Here is an 18,565-nt window from a genome sequence, read left to right as displayed (position 1 = left end):
ATAATACTTTTCAAAATAAAAGCAGCACAGTTGTATTGCGCGCACGACATAGATGTTTTTTCAACTTTATTTTGTAATTTGTGATTGCAGCTGTTCACATTCACTCACAATCACGCACACGCATACGTCCACACGGAAGTAATACAAATAACGATTTTCAAAACAAAAGCAGCACCGTTGTATTGCACACTCGACATAGATTCTTTTTTAAATTTATTTTGTAATTTATAATTGGCCTCACGCGGGCCGGACAGGGACGCACAAAGGGCCGGATGCCCAGGTCTGTGCTAGACCCACATCTGCGGTCCTCTACAAGGTTTCTCATAGTCATTCACATTGACATCCCACTGGGTTGTGAGTTTTTCCTTGCCCTTTTGTGGGCTCTGAACTGAGGATGTCGTCATGGCTTGTGCAGCCCTTTGAGACACTTGTGATTTAGGGCTATATAAATAAACATTGATTGATTGATGGAGCTGGATCCCCTACTTATAAATCTTGTATAAATTGTGTTTTAAATCAAACTGGTCCTAAAGGTACTTTGTTATAGTCCTCGGGTTATGAATGGGTTCTGTTCCTAGACAGTGATTTAAGCAGAGCTTTAGTGTAAATAAAGTCTTATAGCTAGAATACATAAATTAACTCATAAGGCAATCATGTTATCTTAAATACTATAATTAAAAAAGAATAATAAAAAGAACAACTTAAGGTACTTTTCTGTGGAAAATATGTACATCTGTCTGTCTCACAAAGCCAACCATACAAGCTTCACACTGCATGCTACATCCTGCATGACTGCCGTGAACTAAATAATAATAATATCTATACCAGTGGTTCTTAACATGGGTTCGATCGAACCCTAGGGGTTCGGTGAGTCGGCCTCAGGGGTTCGGCGGAGGTCAAAACACACCCAACTCATCGTGTAAATAAAAACTTCTCCCTATCGGCGTATTACGGATACGGCAACAGCAGATGTCAGACTGATTTGCAGGTGTGTAATTTGTTGTGAGTTTATGCACTGTGTTGGTTTTGTTCTTTGAACAAGGTGATGTTCATGCATGGTTCATTTTGTGCACCAGTAAAAAAACATAGTAACACTTTAGTATGGGGAACATATTCACCATTAATTAGTTGCTTATTAACATGCAAATTAGTAACATATTGGCTCTTAACTAGTCATTAAGTACTTATTAATGCCTTATTAGGCATGGCCTTATTATAACCCTAACCCTCTAACCCTGGCCCTAACCCTAACCAAATAACTCTAAATTAAGTCTTTGTGACTTAGAATATGTTCCCCTAGTGTCCAAATAACTCTAAATTAAGTCTTTGTGACTTAGAATATGTTCCCTTAGTGTACAAATAACTCTAAATTAAGTCTTTGTTACTTAGAATATGTTCCCCTAGTGTCCAAATAACTCTAAATTAAGTCTTTGTTACTTAGAATATGTTCCCCTAGTGTCCAAATAACTGTAAATTAAGTCTTTGTTACTTAGAATATGTTCCCCTAGTGTCCAAATAACTCTAAATTAAGTCTTTCTTACTTAGAATATGTTCCCCTAGTGTCCAAATAACTATAAATTAAGTCTTTCTTACTTAGAATATGTTTCCCATACTAAAGTGTTACCAAAAACATATAACTTTGTCTTGAATTTGAAAAAAAAAAAAACATTTTATTTTTCACTAAAGAAGGGTTCGGTGAATGCGCATATGAAACTGGTGGGGTTCAGTACCTCCAACAAGGTTAAGAACCACTGATCTATACATATAAGACATACATATACAATGAAATAAGAGGGGTTCTCAGTACCTCTGTAGACCCCCTGTTGAAGACCATAGTTTTAAAGAGTACGTAAGTCATGTTAAGCCAATGTTTTTTTACCACTGCAATTGTTTGCTTTCATACACCACACAACTACAGGTTGTGTTAATTGAATAGAAGCGTCAATTGGAACATTTACGGTAGTCATCAAAAATACCAGGAGACTAACCTTGTATGCCCAGTAGTAGACGGACTCCGTATTATTGATCTCCTTGCCAAGGCGGTGGATCATTTTAGAAGGTGTCCAACGTGTGCCCTATAACGTCATTTCAATTCATTTGCAACTACTGTAATCACAGATTAAGTTAGTAGTAAGTAAATAGTTCAACTAGCTATGTAATTACTGTGAATATCCTCACCTCTGTGTTCTGCTCCAACAACATCTGGTCCAATATGGGCATGAGCCAGTCTTCAAATTTACAGTAGTTATCATTTGGCACGAGGAGGTTTCCGATCCTTGAAGAAAGATCATGGAAGAGAATTTTACACATTACAGACATTTAACTGTGTCATAACGTCAAAGCACAATGTTGTATTCAGTTCTGTTTATATCTTAGATTGGCTATTAGACCGATGCAGTACTCTTTAAATGCCTAAAACATTGGGATGTGATTACAGTGCCATTAATTATTCTATTCAATAGGGCTGCGCTATTAATCGACATCGAATCGACATTGGGGTTTTCATTAGTGCGGGGGTCAGCCACCCACGGCTCTTTAGTGCCACCCTAGTGGCTCCCTGGAGCATTTTTAGAAAAGGATTGAAAATGGAAAAAGATGGGGGAAAAATACAAACAAACTCAACAATTTGTTTACAGGTAAAATCTTCCACTAATTCATTGTCTCATTTTGTCCACCAAAAGTTTTATGCTTTGCGTGAATGCACAAAGGTGAACTTTGTTGATGTTATTAACTTGTATGGAGTGCGAATCAGACATATTTGGTCAGGGCATGACTGCAAGCTAATCGATGCTAACATGCTATTTCGGCTAGCTGTATGTACATATTGCATGATTATGCCTCGTTTGTAGGTATATTTGAGCTCATTTAATATCCTTTACTTTTATCCTCTTTGTATATAATTTAGTTTTGCATGTCTCATGACACATTATCTGTATGTAATATTGGCTGTATTTCAGATAGTTGTTTGTGTGCCATGTTGTTCCAGATCACAGCAAACATTACCTAGCTTGCCAAAGATTGTATTAAATCTATTAAAAGTAACTTGTACACACACATCTATACCTTTGGCCATTAAAAGCCAGTAATTTCCAGGAGTTATCTCACCTTCTGAGTAGCCTCTGATTTACTAATGGTTTCTAATGTTGTAAAAATGTTTAGAATAAATATTACATTTCAACGTTTCTGTCAACGACGATTTGCTTCAGCCTGCGACACAGTCATTTTGATAGTAGGCTATTATAGCTAATATAGACACTTACATCATGTGTTGTCTATATTATAACACTTATATAAGACTTTTAAAGTCATTTAGATAGTAGGCTAATATACCATATTTTTCGGAGTATAAGTCGCTCCGGAGTATAAGTCGCACCGGCCGAAAATGCATAATAAAGAAGGAAAAAAACATATACAAGTCGCACTGGAGTATAAGTCGCATTTTTTGGGCAAATGTATTTGATAAAAGCCAACACCAAGAATAAACATTTGAAAGGCAATTTAAAATAAATAAAGAATAGTGAACAACAGGCTGAATAAGTGTACGTTATATGAGGCATAAATAACCAACTGAGAACGTGCCTGGTATGTTAACGTAACATATTATGGTAAGAGTCATTCAAATAACTATAACATATAGAACATGCTATACGTTTACCAAACAATCTGTCACTCCTAATCGCTAAATCCCATGAAATCTTATACGTCTAGTCTCTTACGTGAATGAGCTAAATAATATTATTTGATATTTTACAGTAATGTGTTAATAATTTCACACATAAGTCACTCCTGAGTATAAGTCGCACCCCCGGCCAGACTATGAAAAAAACTGCGACTTATAGTCTGAAAAATACGGTACATGTCTTCAGCTCATCACTGAGCTTGTTCCACCAACTCCTAAAACTGAAATACATTTGTATTTTATATTCCTTCTTACTTTACCAATTTCAAAGATCAATATCCCCCGTAAATTATAGTTTTCTCCTCTTAATTTAAATAACCTAAGAATACAAGCTGGAAGGCTGTTGTTTTTACTCGAAACATAATTTCCATTGTTTTTAAAAACACAATATCTGAAAATTTTAACACATTATAACTTATAAATAATGGATTGGTAGGTTCATAGTAGCACGCTTTGTGTATTATTCTAATGACCCTTTTTTGAAGTTTAATTATTGGGTCTATGTGTTATAGTCAATAAGTTCCTTATTTTTCTTCTCCGATGTTGCCATTTCTAATAAAAAGTAGTGTATAGTTCTTGCTTAAATCTGGCAATAGAATCAAATATGAAAGAGCTAAAAATTACAACATGGCTGACAGGGTGAAGACGCAATCGAAAGGGGCTCGGCCTGGAAAAGGGCATGAGCATGTAAATACTGTTCCACCGCCCACAAAACAGTGCATTCCGAAGAGACAGTCAGAAAGCGGCTTGATGATGGTTCGTAAAACTAAATTTATGCAAACTTTTGTCCAAAGCACCACCATTACATGTTGTGTAGACCCCAAGGAAGTAGAGAAAAATCCCAATATGATAAATAATGAAATAATTTATTTTGTCACCTAACCCTCATTTGCTCACCTGTTGATACCTCTCGAGCGAAGCTCCTTGCCAGGTAGGCTGAAGTCTCCTAGGTAGGTGTGAGCCAGACACTTGATAAAGTCCTCCTCAATGCCACCTGCTGTGGTCACCATCACATCCACCTATCCAAAAGGCCAAAAAAACAAATTTACAAGAAACTTTCTTTTTAAAATGTGTCAATAGACAAATGGCAGTAACATTAGCTGACGTACCATTTTGTGCTCTGCCAGGTATCGGATGCTCTCCCTGATTCCAGAGCTGATGAGGTTTGAAGTGTATCCCAGGAATATGGTGCAACCTGGACGGCGAGGCGCATCGCCAGACGCTTTAGATTCATTTTCTTCTGCTGGAACTGGCTCGAGGCGCTTCTCGATCTGAAAATCAATTGACAACATTGACACATATTTGGTCTGCTTATAGCAGAGCTGGGCAAATATTTTGACTCTGGGGCCACATTGAGAGGAAAAAAATGTATCTGGGCGGCCAATGTGTATGTGTGTATAAGTGATATATACATATTTACCTGTAATAATCTGATGTACAGTATGTGTGTTTGGGTTCCTTTTTCCCCAGGAACAACACTACCAAAAGTCACAATGTCCGATAGAGTTCTAGAAAACGTTATGACAGACCACCTAAAAAAACTGAATGGAATTTTACAGTTTTTTACTGAATGGGACACCCAAAATGTAAATTAAAATAAAGACAGTGGGATTTACAATATTAACTATTAATAATAAAACACTGAATATTACCAACACATGAACATCGCTCCTTTTTTACTTCTCAGACCAGCTCCTCCATAGACATCTTTTACAATCAAGCAAAACACAACGAAAATGTAACAAAAAGCAAAATATTAATGTATTATTTTTATAAAAATTGCGGCTAGAGCAGGGGTGGGCAATTAATTTTTACCGGGGGCCGCATGAGCAACCCGAGCACTGCTGGAGGGCCACACTGACAATATTTCAATTAAATTTTGCTCAAATTATTTTTGATATACCGTAAGATAGATAATAATAATAATAATATTTTCATTTAACCTAACTTATCTTTATACAAAAGCAGATGGCTTTTGATGGTTTTATTTTTAACACTTTCTTACACAACACTTCCTGATGTATATTACAATACAAAAATTTCAATTTCTGTCACTTCATCCTGCATCCTCTTTGTTGTAAAACCTTTATTTAACCAGATAAGAAAACGTTGTGAACGTAGCACGCCTGTAAGGTGATTGGCGAAGAAGGAGGAAGCGTTGCTGTTGCGGAAATGAGGAGTGAGGATTGGTTTTCCTTTTGGAAAGAACGAGATAAGTTGAGCTGTGTTAGTATAGCATGCTCAATAAAAGTTTAAAAAGAGCGTCAGACTTGGTGTGCACTTCTTCTGGACGCTACAATTGATGTCAGAAGTGGGATGAAATGCCTCCCAGTTCGCCTTGCCATCAAACCTGGGAGTCTTCATTGAGGGCGGAATTCCCCCCGTGGCAAGCAGCGTGGCTGCACCTCTCTCTCTCTCTCTCTCTCTCTCTCTCTCTTTGCGGCGAGCTCCTCACGTGGCACGTACCTCCCGATGACGCAGCACACAAGCAGTGCAGTATGCGCAAAGTTTTACTTCTGACACCAATTGTAGCGTCCAGAAGAAGTGCACAGCAAGTCTGACGCTCTTTTTAAACTTTTATTGAGCAAGCTATACTAACACAGCTCAACATATCTCGTTCCTTCCACACGCACGTCTCCTCACTCCTCATTTACGCAACTCAAGAAGACAACATCTACTTCAGCAGGTCGTTACACTATATTCTGTACCACAAATAAGCACACAGCTTTACCTTTACTTGTCTTGTTGAAAACACGCCATTCGTCATCAACTTTTCTCATCACTTGTCGCTGTGCGCCTTCCCTCACAGGACATACGCACATATAACACTTTTCAAAATAAAAGCAGCACAGTTGTATTGCACGCACGACAAAGATGTTTTTTTAAATTTATTTTGTAATTTGAGATTGCCGCTGCGCGCACGAGCATACGTCCACACGGAAGTAATACAAATAACGCTTTTCAAAACAAAAGCAGCACCGTTGTATTGCACACTCGAAATAGATGCTTTTTAAAATTTATTTTGTAATTTATAATTGGCCTCACGCGGGCCGGACAGGGACGTACAAAGGGCCGGATGCGGCCCGCGGGCCGCACAATGCCCAGGTCTGGGCTAGAGTGTTCAACTTCAGCTAAAACCCTTTCGGTCTGCAACATTTTTTTTTAATTTATGTATGTACATCTGTTTGTTTATGTAAAACTGTTTGTTTATTTTGTTGACCATCAACCGGAGAAATAATAATAAACTAAACAAACAGCAAAATATGAACGCAAAGGGTAATAAACACCTACAATGTGATATATTATCACTTTTATGAAGAACTTTATTTTGCAGCTATTACAGCTTCAACTCTTCTGGGAAGGCTGTCCACAAGGTTGCGGAGTGTGTTTATAGGAATTTTCCACCATTCTTCCAAAAGCGCATTGGTGAGGTCACACACTGATGTTGGGCAAGAAGGCCTGGCTCTCAGTCTCCGTTCTAATTCATCTCAAAGGTGTTCTATCGGGTTCAGGTCAGGACTCTGTGCAGGCCAGTCAAGTTCATCCACACCAGACTCTGTCATCCATGTCTTTATGGACCTTGCTTTGTGCACTGGTGCACAGTCACGTTGGAGGAAGGGGCCCGCTCCAAACTGTTCCCACAAGGTTGGGAGCATGGAATTGTCCAAAATGTTTTGGTATCCTGGAGCATTCAAAGTTCCTTTCACTGGAACCAAGGGGCCAAGCCCAACTCCTGAAAAACAACCCCACACCATAATTCCTCCTCCACCTGTAGCCGGGCCAAGTGATTAGGACACCCGATTTTGATCATTTGGATGGGTGGCAAAATACTTTTGGCAATATTGTGTACTTTCTATGGTTCAAGACTTACAGTCATTTAAAAGCAGCACTGCACATCATAATGACAGCTACAGTTTGGATGTTAAAGGTCTAAAAAAATTATGTAGAACGTCCGGCGGGCCGGATTGAAAATCTTCTTGCAGTGTTTTTCAACCTTTTTTGAGCCTAGGGGCATTTTTTTCATTGACAAAATGCGGAGGCACACCACCAGCAGAAATCACTAAAAAATTTAACTCAGTTGACAGTAAAAAGTGGTTGTCGCAATTGTTGGATATGAATTTAAACCATAACCAAGCATGCATCACTATAGCTCTTGTCTCAAAGTAGGTGCACTGTCACGACTGTCACATCACGCCCTGACTTATTTTGACTTTTTTGCCGTTTTCCTGTGTGTAGTGTTTTAGTTCTTGTCTTGTGCTCCTATTTTGGTGGCTTTTCCTGTTTTGTTGGCATTTTCCTGTTGACGTTTCATGTCTTCCTTTGAGCGCTATTCCCCGCACCGGCTTTGTTTTAGCAATCAAGAATACTTAATTTGTTGCTATCTTTTTTTGTGTGGACATTGTTGATTGTCATGTCACGTACGGACGTACTTTGTGGACGCCGTCCGTCTCTGTTTCACACGCTGTAAGTCTTTGCTGTCGTCCAGCATTCTGTTTTTGTTTACTTTGTAGTAGGGCCGGGCGATATATCGATATACTCGATATATCGCGGGTTGGTCTCTGTGCGATATAAAAAATGACTATATCGTGATATTCAAGTATACGTTCTCACGCAGTTGCTTATAGCTGCAGGCATTACACTACAGGCTCTTCTCACTCTTTGTTGTCTCTCCTTCTCAGAGAGACATAAAACAAGCGCACCTTCTTACATACGTCACATACGTATACGCCCTCGCGGAGCAGAGAGGTAGCGGAATGGGTAACGTTAGCTGTGGTGCGAGTGGTAATACGAGAGAAAGAAGGTGCTAATCTGGTAACAAATGAAGGAAGAATTAATTCCCAAGAAAAACAGCACGTGGTCCATCGTCTGGCGGTGGTTTGGCTTCAAGTGGGAAGATGTTGAACAGACAACCGTAATTTGTCAAGTGTGGGGCAAATTCGTAGCTGCGTAATGCTACAAAAAGTAACATTACTGCTAATATGTAGCATCATTTGAAAAGTCACCTGCTAGAGAATGAAGAGTGCTTACTCCGCATGTCAACATCTCCGTTCGGTGCCACACCAACAAAATGCTGAGGCAACCATTTCCACATCAACACCGTATGAAAAAAATAGTCCACGACATAAGGAGATAACGTCCGCCGGAACCTACCACATAGCGAAGGACATACACAATTTGATTTCCTATTATGCAGCTCGTTTTTATTTGACAGTTATTGACATATCTTGTGTGACATCATGCACAAAAGTGCACTTTATTTGTTTTTAAACTATTGTAGTGGCGTTCTGTACAAAAAGTGCACTTTAATTTAGTGTTATTTTGATATGTCATCTTAGTGACATCATGCACAAAAGTGCACTAATAGCTTGTTTTAAAATGTCTCTGACAATCTTGCACTTTCTGTTTGGAAATGACATGAATGTTTGTGCCACTGCTTAATAAATACACTTTTGCTAAATTGACTTAGTTGTGATTTCCCTCTCTGCATGAAAGTTTAAAATGAGCTTATGTGACCTGTGCTGGCAAAATGAGTCACAATGAGGAAATTTTAAAAACTGAGTTATTGATATTTACACATTCTCCATCTAAAGACCTTCAAAATGATATATGGTTTGTTGGAATCGGACAGAAAATGACCGAGTTACATCCGATTGAAGTCGACCAAGTTTGAGGGTCCGTTTTGAGAAAAAACATCTTAAAATTTACTGTTCCAGAACAGAATGTTCCAAAACAAAACTCCATAGCAACCATACCTTAAAAGTCCTTGTAGCAACACCAAAATTGGTACAATTAATGTCAAATCCCATGTGTAAAGGAAAAATATATATTAAACTCTATTGGAAACGGTTATGTACAAAAATTTCAACACTGTTATGTCACAGTTTTTTTGTTCACTGGTCAGTTTGTCAGCTGGTCAGCTGTCCGTACTATTCCTGACCAGCAGCACTAAGAAGATTCGCCGACTGCAGTGAATTTAGCGCACTTGCAACCGCCTGTGTACCCTCTCCACCTTCTAAATCCATTACGGAATGTAAAACAGTCTAACTTATCCACAAAAATAATAATTAAATGTTCGAAAATCACCTTTTTTCACCAAATATTCCGCTCGAATTACTGTGTGTTGTTTTTCATCAGGGCGCTGCCATGATACCACAATGCACCGCGCGGGGTGAGCGGGGTGATTCAACCAATGAGGGTACGCCTCACAGCGACCGGTTAGCAACAAGCCGGATTTGTTTACGTCGGGACAGGTTTAAAAACTCGAATTCTATTGGTTCAGAATGGCGTCATCGGGAATTCCATGCTCATTTTTAGAAAGTAGGTAAACTTGGCGTCACAATGATAGCAAATATGGCTAGGGGGATTCCCCCTTATTGCCGCGAGTGAGCGTTGAAAACACTTGATTTTCTCAAGGAATTTTAACACAAAGGACTAATTTCTGAAGACATACCTCGTACAAAACCTTCAAATAAAGGTGATTTAAAATGCTTTCTTGCTATTTCGATGATTGGGATCGCTAGATTGAGGCTTTATGGACTCATTTTTGTGAAAATCTCAATTTCAACCAAGATACATTTTTTTCCACCTATTTGCCTGTAGGTCAAAATTAGCCTGTGCGTATTCCGACTCATTTTGCCAGCACGGGTCACATATATTAATGCAGTATGAACAAGAATGTTTTAATGTAGACACACAGAATCATCATACTGCTGTGATTATATGCATCAAGTGTTCATTCAAGGCTAAGGCAAAATATGGAGATATAGATCGTGTATCGCGTTATGGCCTAAAAATATCGAGATATTTAAAAAAGGCCATATCGCCCAGCCCTACTTTGTAGCCAGTTCAGTTATAGTTTTGTTCTGCATAGCCATCCGTAAGCTTCAGTGCCTTTTCTTAGGGGCACTCACTTTTTTTTTTTTTTTGGTTTAAAGGCCTACTGAAAGCCACTACTACCGACCACGCAGTCTGATAGTTTATATATCAATGATGAAATCTTAACATTATAACACATGCCAATACGGCCGGGTTAACTTATAAAGTGACATTTTAAATTTGCCGCTAAACTTCCGGTTCGAAACGCCTCTGAGGATGACGTATGCGCGTGACGTAGCCCGGCGAACACGGGTATGCCTTCCACATTGAAGTCGATACGAAAAAGCTCTGTTTTCATTTCATAATTCCACAGTATTCTGGACATCTGTGTTCGTGAATCTGTTTCAATCATGTTCATTGCATTATGGAGAAGGAAGCCAAGCAAGCAAAGAAGAAAGTTGTCGGTGCGAAATGGACGTATTTTTCGAACGTAGTCAGCCACAACAGTACACAGCCGGCGCTTCTTTGTTTACATTCCCGAAAGATGCAGTCAAGATGGAAGAACTCGGATAACAGAGACTCTAACCAGGAGGACTTTTGATTTGGATACACAGACGCCTGTAGAGAACTGGGACAACACAGACTCTTACCAGGATTACTTTGATTTGGATGACAAAGACGCAGACGTGCTACTGTGAGTATGCAGCTTTGGCTTTTTTTTGCGTATGTACGTAACTTTTTTAAAATATATAAGCTTTATGAACCTTGGGTTAGGTGAACGGTCTTTTGGGCTGAGTGATTGTGTGTGTTGATCATGTGTTTGAATTGTATTGGCGTGTTCTATGGAGCTAGGAGCTAGCAGAGGAGCTAGCATAACACGTACCGTACCTACGTGCGCGTCACGTACGTAACTTTTTAAAAATATATAAGCTTTATGAACCTTGGATTAGGTGAACGGTCTTTTGGGCTGAGTTATTGTGTGTGTTGATCATGTGTTTGAATTGTATTGGCGTGTTCTATGGAGCTAGGAGCTAGCAGAGGAGCTAGCATAACACATACCGTACCTACGTGCGCGTCACGTACGTAACTTTTTAAAAATATATAAGCTTTATGAACCTTGGGTTAGGTGAACGGTCTTTTGGGCTGAGTGATTGTGTGTGTTGATCAGGTGTTTGAATTGTATTGGCGTGTTCTATGGAGCTAGGAGCTAGCAGAGGAGCTAGGAGCTAGCATAACAAACACGCAGGTGTTATTATGCAGGATTAATTTGTGGCATATTAAATATAAGCCTGGTTGTGTTGTGGCTAATAGAGTATATATATGTCTTGTGTTTATTTACTGTTGTAGTCATTCCCAGCTGAATATCAGGTACCGTGAGTATGCAGCCTTGGCTGCTAAACATTCGATAACTTGACCGTATGTGCGCGTCACGTACGTAACTTTTTAAAAATATATAAGCTTTATGAACCTTGGGTTAAGGAAACGGTCTTTTGGGCTGAGTGATGGTGTGTGTTGATCAGGTGTTTGAATTGTATTGGCGTGTTCTATGGAGCTAGGAGCTAGCAGAGGAGCTAGGAGCTAGCATAACAAACACGCAGGTGTTTTTATGCAGGATTAATTTGTGGCATATTAAATATAAGCCTGGTTGTGTTGTGGCTAATAGAGTATATATATGTCTTGTGTTTATTTACTGTTGTAGTCATTCCCAGCTGAATATCAGGTCACCCCCGGCTCTTACAGCATCTTCCCTATCTGAATAGCTTCAACTCCCCACTAGTCCTTCACTTGCACTTTACTCATCCACAAATCTTTCATCCTCGCTCAAATTAATGGGGAAATTGTCGCTTTCTCGGTCCGAATCTCTCTCACTTCATGCGGCCATCATTGTAAACAATAGGGAACTTTGCGTATATGTTCAACTGACTACGTCACGCTACTTCCGGTAGGGGCAAGCCTTTTTTTTATCAGATACCAAAAGTTGCAATCTTTATCGTCGTTGTTCTATACTAAATCCTTTCAGCAAAAATATGGCAATATCGCGAAATGATCAAGTATGACACATAGAATAGATCTGCTATCCCCGTTTAAATAAAAAAAATTCATTTCAGTAGGCCTTTAAGCATAGATACCTTTTTACCTGCACACTGTCGCCTGCATATTGTGATCACGACAACACATCATCGTCTCACACGACGTGTTCCCGACATCTACAAAGCAATTAGCTACCGGCTGCCACATACTGATATGGAAGAGAATAACATGGTTACTCTGCCGAGCTCTAGACAGCACTGACACTAAACAACGGCACATTATTTGCGGATTAAAATGACTGGTTTGCAAAAAATATTTTTAACCCAAATAGGTAAAACTACATAATCTCCCACGGCACACCAGACTGTATGTAGTGGTTAAAAAACACTGTCTCAATGGGCCGCGGGCCGTATTTTGCCCAGGTCTGGCTTTATCGGCAAATCCACTCCCTTCAGCATCCTCACCATGCGGTTGATCTCCTGGATGGCCAAGCCAAGGCTGCTGGCCTGGAAGCCCGTGGTGAGGTATGACTGCAACACAGCCTGGAGATTCACACCCTGGTTGAAGTCGTAGCCTTTAATCATGCGTAGGTCCTTCGGTAGGTCGCTGGTGGTTTTATGAACAGCCTCAAGGGCAACAGAGGGGGCGTGTTCTGCCATTCCTTCTTCTAAAACTGACAGGTGGAGAGAAGGTTGGTCAAAGAACAAAAATATCTATCAATCAATCTAGTCCTAAATCACGAGTGTCTCAAAAGGGCTGCACAATCCACAAAATATGCGACTAGATTAACCACACAACCCTGTAATGTTTACGTAGCAACATTTATTTTCTTTTTTCGGGTTTGTGCCGCCACTGAAAAAACAAAGAACCATTGCAAAGCGTGTAACTTTAAAGGCCTACTGAAACCCACTACTACCGACCACGCAGTCTGATAGTTTATATATCAATGATGAAATCTTGACATTATAACACATGTCAATACGGCCGGGTTAACTTATAAAGTGACATTTTAAATTTGCCGCTAAACTTCCGGTTCGAAACGCCTCTGAGGATGACGTATGCGCGTGACGTAGCCCGGCGAACACGGGTATGCCTTCCACATTGAAGCCAATACGAAAAAGCTCTGTTTTCATTTCATAATTCCACAGTATTCTGGACATCTGTGTTCGTGAATCTGTTGCAATCATGTTCATTGCATTATGGAGAAGGAAGCTGAGCAAGCAAAGAAGAAAGTTGTCGGTGTGAAATGGACGTATTTTTCGAACGTAGTCAGCAACAACAGTACACAGCCGGCGCTTCTTTGTTTACATTCCCGAAAGATGCAGTCCAGATGGAAGAACTCGGATAACAGAGACTCTAACCAGGAGGACTTTTGACTTCGATACACAGACGCCTGTAGAGAACTGGGACAACACAGACTCTTACCAGGATTACTTTGATTTGGATGACAAAGACGCAGACGTGCTACTGTGAGTATGCAGCTTTGGCTTCTAAACATTTGATCGCTTGACCGTATGTGCGCAACTTTTTTTTGCATATATACGTAACTTTTTTAAAATATATAAGCTTTATGAACCTTGGGTTAGGTGAACGGTCTTTTGGGCTGAGTGATTGTGTGTGTTGATCAGGTGTTTGAATTGTATTGGCGTGTTCTATGGAGCTAGGAGCTAGCATAGGAGCTAGGAGCTAGCATAACAAACACGCAGGTGTTTTTATGCAGGATTAATTTGTGGCATATTAAATATAAGCCTGGTTGTGTTGTGGCTAATAGAGTATATATATGTCTTGTGTTTATATACTGTTGTAGTCATTCCCAGCTGAATATCAGGTACCGTGAGTATGCAGCCTTGGCTGCTAAACATTTGATAGCTTGACCGTATGTGCGCGTCACGTACGTAACTTTTTAAAAATATATAAGCTTTATTAACCTTGGGTTAGGTGAACGGTCTTTTGGGCTGAGTGATTGTGTGTGTTGATCAGGTGTTTGAATTGTATTGGCGTGTTCTATGGAGCTAGGAGCTAGCAGAGGAGCTAGGAGCTAGCGTAACAAACACGCAGGTGTTTTTATGCAGGATTAATTTGTGGCATATTAAATATAAGCCTGGTTGTGTTGTGGCTAATAGAGTATATATATGTCTTGTGTTTATTTACTGTTGTAGTCATTCCCAGCTGAATATCAGGTACCGTGAGTATGCAGCCTTGGCTGCTAAACATTTGATAGCTTGACCGTATGTGCGCGTCACGTACGTAACTTTTTAAAAATATATAAGCTTTATGAACCTTGGGTTAGGTGAACGGTCTTTTGGGCTGAGTGATTGTGTGTGTTGATCAGGTGTTTGAATTGTATTGGCGTGTTCTATGGAGCTAGGAGCTAGCAGAGGAGCTAGGAGCTAGCATAATAAACACGCAGGTGTTTTTATGCAGGATTAATTTGTGGCATATTAAATATAAGCCTGGTTGTGTTGTGGCTAATAGAGTATATATATGTCTTGTGTTTATTTACTGTTGTAGTCATTCCCAGCTGAATATCAGGTCACCCCCGGCTCTCACAGCATCTTCCCTATCTGAATAGCTTCAACTCCCCACTAGTCCTTCACTTGCACTTTACTCATCCACAAATCTTTCATCCTCGCTCAAATTAATGGGGAAATTGTCGCTTTCTCGGTCCGAATCTCTCTCACTTCATGCGGCCATCATTGTAAACAATAGGGAACTTTGCGTATATGTTCAACTGACTACGTCACGCTACTTCCGGTAGGGGCAAGCCTTTTTTTATCAGATACCAAAAGTTGCAATCTTTATCGTCGTTGTTCTATACTAAATCCTTTCAGCAAAAATATGGCAATATCGCGAAATGATCAAGTATGACACATAGAATAGATCTGCTATCCCCGTTTGAATAAAAAAAAATCATTTCAGTAGGCCTTTAACTAGTACTGATTACTAAACGGAAATATCAACTTCCGGTTTATAGGTTAGCTAAAATAGGCTGACTATACGTCCTCTTTTCCCCGGACATGTCCTCTTTTGCAGGCCTGTCCGGGGTGTCCGGGCGGGGATTCTTAAATGCCTCAAATGTCCGGCATTTTGAGTTAGGGTTGCGTGTATTTTCAAAGTACATCCAGGGTTAAGAAGGGGTTAAACAAAACAAACTGTGAAGGTGTGCGCACGCAGAAACAAGAGCTAGTGAGTGGAGAGACGGACATGAAAACAAGAAATGCCGAAAAGTAAATGCAACTTCACGGATGATTTGCGGAAAAAGTATTCGTGTTTTCGTCCTGGCCGTGACACATGGAAAGCAGAATGCACTGTGTGCAAGGCAGGAACGTATGTATCTGTGGCAAATAAAGGGGCCAAAGATCTACAAGCCCATATCGACACTACAAAGCACAAAACAGCTGTGCAGGGCGAGAGCTTGTCTGCTGTTTTTTTGTTAAAATTTAATTAACTTGTTTTGAGGCATTATTTATGTTTAGATTATATACAAGAGGTTATTTTGAATATTTCTACCTCTGCACTTTTTTCCAAAACTGTGAATGTTACAGAATATAAGTGTGACTTACCGTATTTTGTTATACTGTCAACCAGTGTTGGCGTTAACGCACTTTTTGTGTCTTTTTAACGCATTGAAATCAGAAAGAACGCAGATTTTTTTTTACCATTTGAGGCCCACAGCTAACGTTTTAAAGGCCCACGGCACATTCTAAAAATACTATTAAAATAAACAAAAACATAACAAAAGTGAAATAAAAAAAGCTTACAGGTGAAATGTAATTTAGAAACAGTTGCAAACAGTTGCAAAAATGAGTTTCCTCCGCCGGGTGGCGGGGCTCTCCCTTAGAGATAGGGTGAGAAACTCTGCCATCCGGGGGGAGCTCAAAGTAAAGCCGCTGCTCCTCCACATCAAGAGGAGCCAGATGAGGTGGTTCGGGCATCTGGTCAGGATGCCACCCGAACGCCTCCCTAGGGAGGTGTTTAGGGCACGTCCGACCGGTAGGAGGCCACGGGGAAGACCCAGGACACGTTGGGAAGACTATGTCTCCCGGCTGGCCTGGGAACGCCTCTGGATCCCCCGGGAGGAGCTGGACAAAGTGGCTGGGGAGAGGGAAGTCTGGGCTTCCCTGCTTAAGCTGCTGCCCCCGCGACCCGACCTCGGATAAGCGGAAGATGGATGGATGGATGGATGCAATGTTGACTAATAAAACAAAGCTGTTTTTTTTTCTTTCAAACGGTCATTGCTCTTTCAACTTATCAAACCTATCAAAGGTTCTGATTACTTCACATCAAATATTCCACTTTAAGAACTATTTTTGGTGGAAGATTTTGCATATTTTGTGTGTTTGCCATAAAACACATAGTATTGTTTGACAAAAAAGGCGGAAACAAACAAACAAAAAAAACAACATAAAAAAACTAAAACATTTGAAATGAGGGATAGATGTGAAGTTGATGTAGACTCCAGAGATTTAAGCGTTAAATATAAAATGTATGTATGCCCTGGCACACCATTATCATCATTTCATGACCCAAGCAAAACACTTTTTACACTTTTATCCTGAAATAAATACACCTACAACTTATTCAATAAAAACATAGAAAAAACTACCAGCAGCGGTAAAGTTTAGATCCATGAAGAAAGAAGAAGGTGAATGAATGTTTATAACTGAATACATTTACATATGTATACAAATGTGTTTTCTTGTGTGAATGTGGAAATACTGTCAAAGCGCTTTGAGTACCTTGAAGGTAGAAAAGCGCTATACAAGTATAACCCATTTGTCATTTATCATTTTGTATTTTTTTTTTTTTAATGAATTAAGTAACGTTTATGACAACCTTTTTCCAAAACACAGTATTGAATGTGAGATAACAGGATAATGCATACATTTATCATTTGTTTTCAAAACGCCTACAAAAAAGTGGGACCCCAAAAAGGTACTGTGGGACCCCATTTTTATGACTTGATGGGGTCCCTGGGACCCCATTTGGAAAATTCCTAGCGCTAACACTGCTGTCAACAGAGGAGAAAAAATGCTTTATTTAAATATATATATATTTATAAAGCAAGTTCGAGTATCATTGGCAAATTTTCACCTAGTCCCTGTGTTGTACCGAAATCTGTTACCCATCGGAATTTGTAACTCCAGGGGGCGATGTTCCCATGGCGTTTGTTTGATGGTACAACGGTAAGCCCAAAGAGGAGGAGAAGAAGAACGCTTGCGTAAATGGCGTAAACTATTCTTAATGCTGAAACGTCAGTTGTCAGAATTTCAGCTTTAATAAATTACACATATTCTGGAAATCAATGACTTACTTTCATTAGAGTATGAGTCCATTGTATCAGCTGTTGATTCTCTCTCACACACATACATTTTCCGGATTAAAACCTATCATGGAATGAAACGTCAGTTGTCTGAAATTCTGACAACTGACGTTTCAGCATTAAGGATAGTTTACGCCATTTACGCGATACAATGGACTCATACTATAATGAAAGTAAGTCATTGATTTCCAGAATATGTGTAATTTATTAATGCTGAAATTCTGACAACTGACGTTTCAGCATTAAGGATAGTTTACGCCATTTACGCAAGTGTTCTTCTTCTCCTCCTCTTTGGGCTTGCCGTTTAACCATCAAACAAACGCCATGGGAACATCGCCCCCTGGAGTTACAAATTCCGATGGGTAACAGATTTCGGTACAACACCGGCCTTGGCACGCGTATACGTGTCCTCTTTTTGGGATTTCAGAATATGGTCAGCCTAGGTTTGTCCGCCACTGAAAAAACAAAGAACCATTACAAAGCGTGTAACTTTAACTAGTACTGATTACTAAACGAAATATGAACTTCCGGTTTGTAGGTTAGCTAAAAACTATCGCTTGCTCTTGTCAAAGAGCAAAAATATGCGACTAGCTTAACCACACATCCTCGTAATGTTTACGTAGCAACATTTATTTTCTTTTTTCGGGTTTGTGCCGCCACTGAAAAACAAAGAATCATTGCGAAGCGTGTAATTTTAACTAGTACTGATCACTAAA

At 39.7% G+C, this 18,565-nt stretch overlaps 2 protein-coding genes across 4 annotated transcripts in view; one reads left to right on the top strand and one right to left on the bottom strand.

The window, feature by feature from the left end:
* LOC133642601 (deoxyhypusine synthase-like) overlaps positions 1–13,195 on the bottom strand; it is a 122,612-nt gene extending 109,417 nt beyond the window's left edge. For all 3 annotated transcript variants that reach the window (XR_009824553.1, XR_009824552.1, XM_062036890.1), the window contains exons 1-5: positions 12,991–13,195; positions 4,789–4,950; positions 4,577–4,698; positions 2,179–2,275; positions 1,989–2,075 (exon numbers count right to left, since the gene is read on the bottom strand). Coding sequence is in view for 1 of the 3 variants with exons in the window: in XM_062036890.1 (XP_061892874.1) it covers positions 1,989–2,075; positions 2,179–2,275; positions 4,577–4,698; positions 4,789–4,950; positions 12,991–13,185 (663 nt within the window). In the remaining 2 variants the exon portion in view is untranslated. The remainder of the gene's footprint in view (positions 1–1,988; positions 2,076–2,178; positions 2,276–4,576; positions 4,699–4,788; positions 4,951–12,990) is intronic.
* Positions 13,196–18,242: 5,047 nt separating this feature from the next.
* Positions 18,243–18,565, top strand: part of LOC133642606 (guanine nucleotide-binding protein G(I)/G(S)/G(O) subunit gamma-7-like) — a 112,769-nt gene continuing 112,446 nt past the window's right edge. The window contains exon 1 of the mRNA XM_062036896.1: positions 18,243–18,292. The gene's annotated coding sequence lies outside the window, so the exon portion shown is untranslated. The remainder of the gene's footprint in view (positions 18,293–18,565) is intronic.

This window comes from Entelurus aequoreus, linkage group LG25 (assembly GCF_033978785.1).
Source record: "Entelurus aequoreus isolate RoL-2023_Sb linkage group LG25, RoL_Eaeq_v1.1, whole genome shotgun sequence".
Classification (NCBI taxonomy): Eukaryota; Metazoa; Chordata; class Actinopteri; order Syngnathiformes; family Syngnathidae; genus Entelurus; species Entelurus aequoreus.
This window is presented reverse-complemented; position numbering and strand designations above follow the sequence as displayed.